Source organism: Penaeus vannamei, chromosome 28, assembly GCF_042767895.1.
Source record: "Penaeus vannamei isolate JL-2024 chromosome 28, ASM4276789v1, whole genome shotgun sequence".
NCBI classification, from domain to species: domain Eukaryota; kingdom Metazoa; phylum Arthropoda; class Malacostraca; order Decapoda; family Penaeidae; genus Penaeus; species Penaeus vannamei.
In genome coordinates, this window is record NC_091576.1 from 12563993 (window position 1) to 12566492 (window position 2500).

Genomic DNA, 2500 nt, shown 5'->3' on the forward strand with positions numbered 1-2500 from the left:
GTTTGTATGTATATATATATTTTCTTTATTTCTTTCTCTCTTTCTTTCTTTTTTCTTTTGTTAATTTTCATATGAATTTTGTTAATATTCTATCATATATATATATATATATATATATACATATATATATACATATACATATACATATATACATATACATATACATATACATATACATATACATATACATATACATATACATATACATATACATATGCATATGCATATGCATATACATATGCATATGCATATGCATATGCATATATATAAATATAAACACAAACACAAACACAAACACAAACACAAACACACACACACACACACACACACACACACACACACACACACACACACACACACACACACACACACACACACACACACACACACACACACACACACACACACACACACATGTATATATATATATCTTACAGACATCATATATTCTTGTTTTTTAGTCTTTGTGGTGAATGGACTGAAGATAGTAATCTGTCAGCCACATATGAGCATATTTTCCGACAGTCAAAAGTTTAAGCTGCTTTACCATACAAAAATAAGGAGTAATGGTTAAAAAAGTCCAAAAAATGTATACATGTGTCATTTATTGACGGAGTTTAGTGAGTTTAGATAAAGTGGTACCTAGTGGATGTCCACTTAATTCTACTGTTTGTGTGTATGACTGGCTAAGCTAAGTTTCACTGCTTTCAGAATTAAAGAAAAAAAATCTGTTTATCAATATGAATGATTTTCTAGGAACTGATGACAAGATTAGAGCACCATAATGCACATGTACGGAAAGAAGGAGTGAAAGGAATAATGGAGCTGGTAACACACCATGATGCTTCGGAACTCATTCCCTATTTATCAAAGTTAGTCTTAGCCATTTCACCAATGACGCTTGACACTGACTCTCCTATCCGTGGCACTGCTGTCAACTGTATACAAGCACTGATGACAAAGGTAGGTAATGTTGAGATCACATTATTAAGTATCATATTCATTATTTATGGTAATCATGATCAGTGTCTTAGTTTTGCATTTTATCAATTTTTTAATGTATTCATTTTTCCAAATTTTCTCATTCCAGTTGGGTCCAAATATGCAACCATATTTTAGCATTCTGTCAACATATTTGTCCTGTGCTATGGCCCACCTTAATGTTGGAGTCCAGTCAGACTCTTTGAAGCTGATGAATGTCCTTGTTGTACACACTCCATCACTTATCGCAAGACATGCTAATACTCTCCTGAAGAATTTTATTAATCTCATCTCAAGGAAGGTAAGAATATTGGTTTATTAATTTTGTTTAATATATGTCTATATTAATAGTGTTTACTTATAATACATGCTGAAATACAATTTTGTTTTGTTTTTTTGGTAATATAAAGGAAATGATTGTAATTATTTTTTATGTTCTTTATTCATATTGGCACTATAGACAGATAATTTTTGCATTTGGTTTATTTTTCATATTTTCTTGATAATAGATAAGCAAGGGAACCAAAACCAATTTGTATAAATTATCATTGTTCTATATCTTTTTTCCTACAAACTAAAAAAAGGCATCTGGAAGCATTTCAAAGATCAACAGTATAGCAGGCACTGACCGGGTTTTACATGTAGACCCAAACAGTGCATTGACAGGGCACAAGTTCCGCTTGAAATTACTTAGTGAACTCAGTGCCTTTCTTGAGGCACTAGTCAAGGAGCAGAAACGTGTGGAATCTCAGATCCCACAATCAATGTGGCAGGTTGGTTCAGTTTATCACTTATCTCTTTGGTCCTATGATGAAACCTACTTATTATGGAAAGATTCATGTTATTAAATATGTGAATACCTAATTAATTGTCTCTCACACTTTTTTCTCCACACACCTATGCATACATGCACATACACACACATATACACAGACACATAGACTTATGCACATCATATATATGTATACATATATATATACAGTATATATATAGATATATATATAGATAGATTTTTATCCATCCATCCATCCATACATACCCATATCCATATGTACATACACATCCATGGAGTTCCTTTCCACTTTCTAGTGTAATGTTTGAAATGAGAAAGATTATACAAACAGTATTTCTTTCATTTAGACTGTATTGGTTGGTAGTGTGCCTCCCTTGTTGTGTGTTGAATCTGTCCAAGGTGAGGCAGATGGATTTTGGCTCTTCAGTGATCCCAACCAACTGAACAACTTCAGTAATACTATTGTTCCCCTACTATTTGATGTGTGGGCTGAAGTTGATCCACAAGCCTCAGGTATGTTTTTTTCTTTCTTTCTGTTTTGTGTTACATACCTTATAGAAATCATATCCTAGATTTTCCCAAAGTTTTATTGTTTGTGACAAGATGCTATCATATCTTTTGCATTTTTATGTACATTTACATGTTTGTTTTGTTGGCCATATTGCCAAGATTTATTCTACAGATTCTTCATGTGGCTTTATGAATTTTCAGGTTGTACTGCTGTTA

At 32.4% G+C, this 2500-nt stretch overlaps 1 protein-coding gene across 1 annotated transcript in view; it reads left to right on the forward strand.

The window, feature by feature from the left end:
- The window catches only part of LOC113827330 (testis-expressed protein 10), a 24768-nt gene that overhangs the window by 1387 nt on the left and 20881 nt on the right, over positions 1 to 2500 (forward strand). The window contains exons 3-7 of the mRNA XM_070141809.1: positions 757 to 963; positions 1091 to 1282; positions 1566 to 1754; positions 2122 to 2287; positions 2486 to 2500. The exon at positions 2486 to 2500 is cut by the window's right edge and continues 95 nt beyond it. Coding sequence (XP_069997910.1) covers positions 757 to 963; positions 1091 to 1282; positions 1566 to 1754; positions 2122 to 2287; positions 2486 to 2500 — 769 coding nt within the window. The remainder of the gene's footprint in view (positions 1 to 756; positions 964 to 1090; positions 1283 to 1565; positions 1755 to 2121; positions 2288 to 2485) is intronic.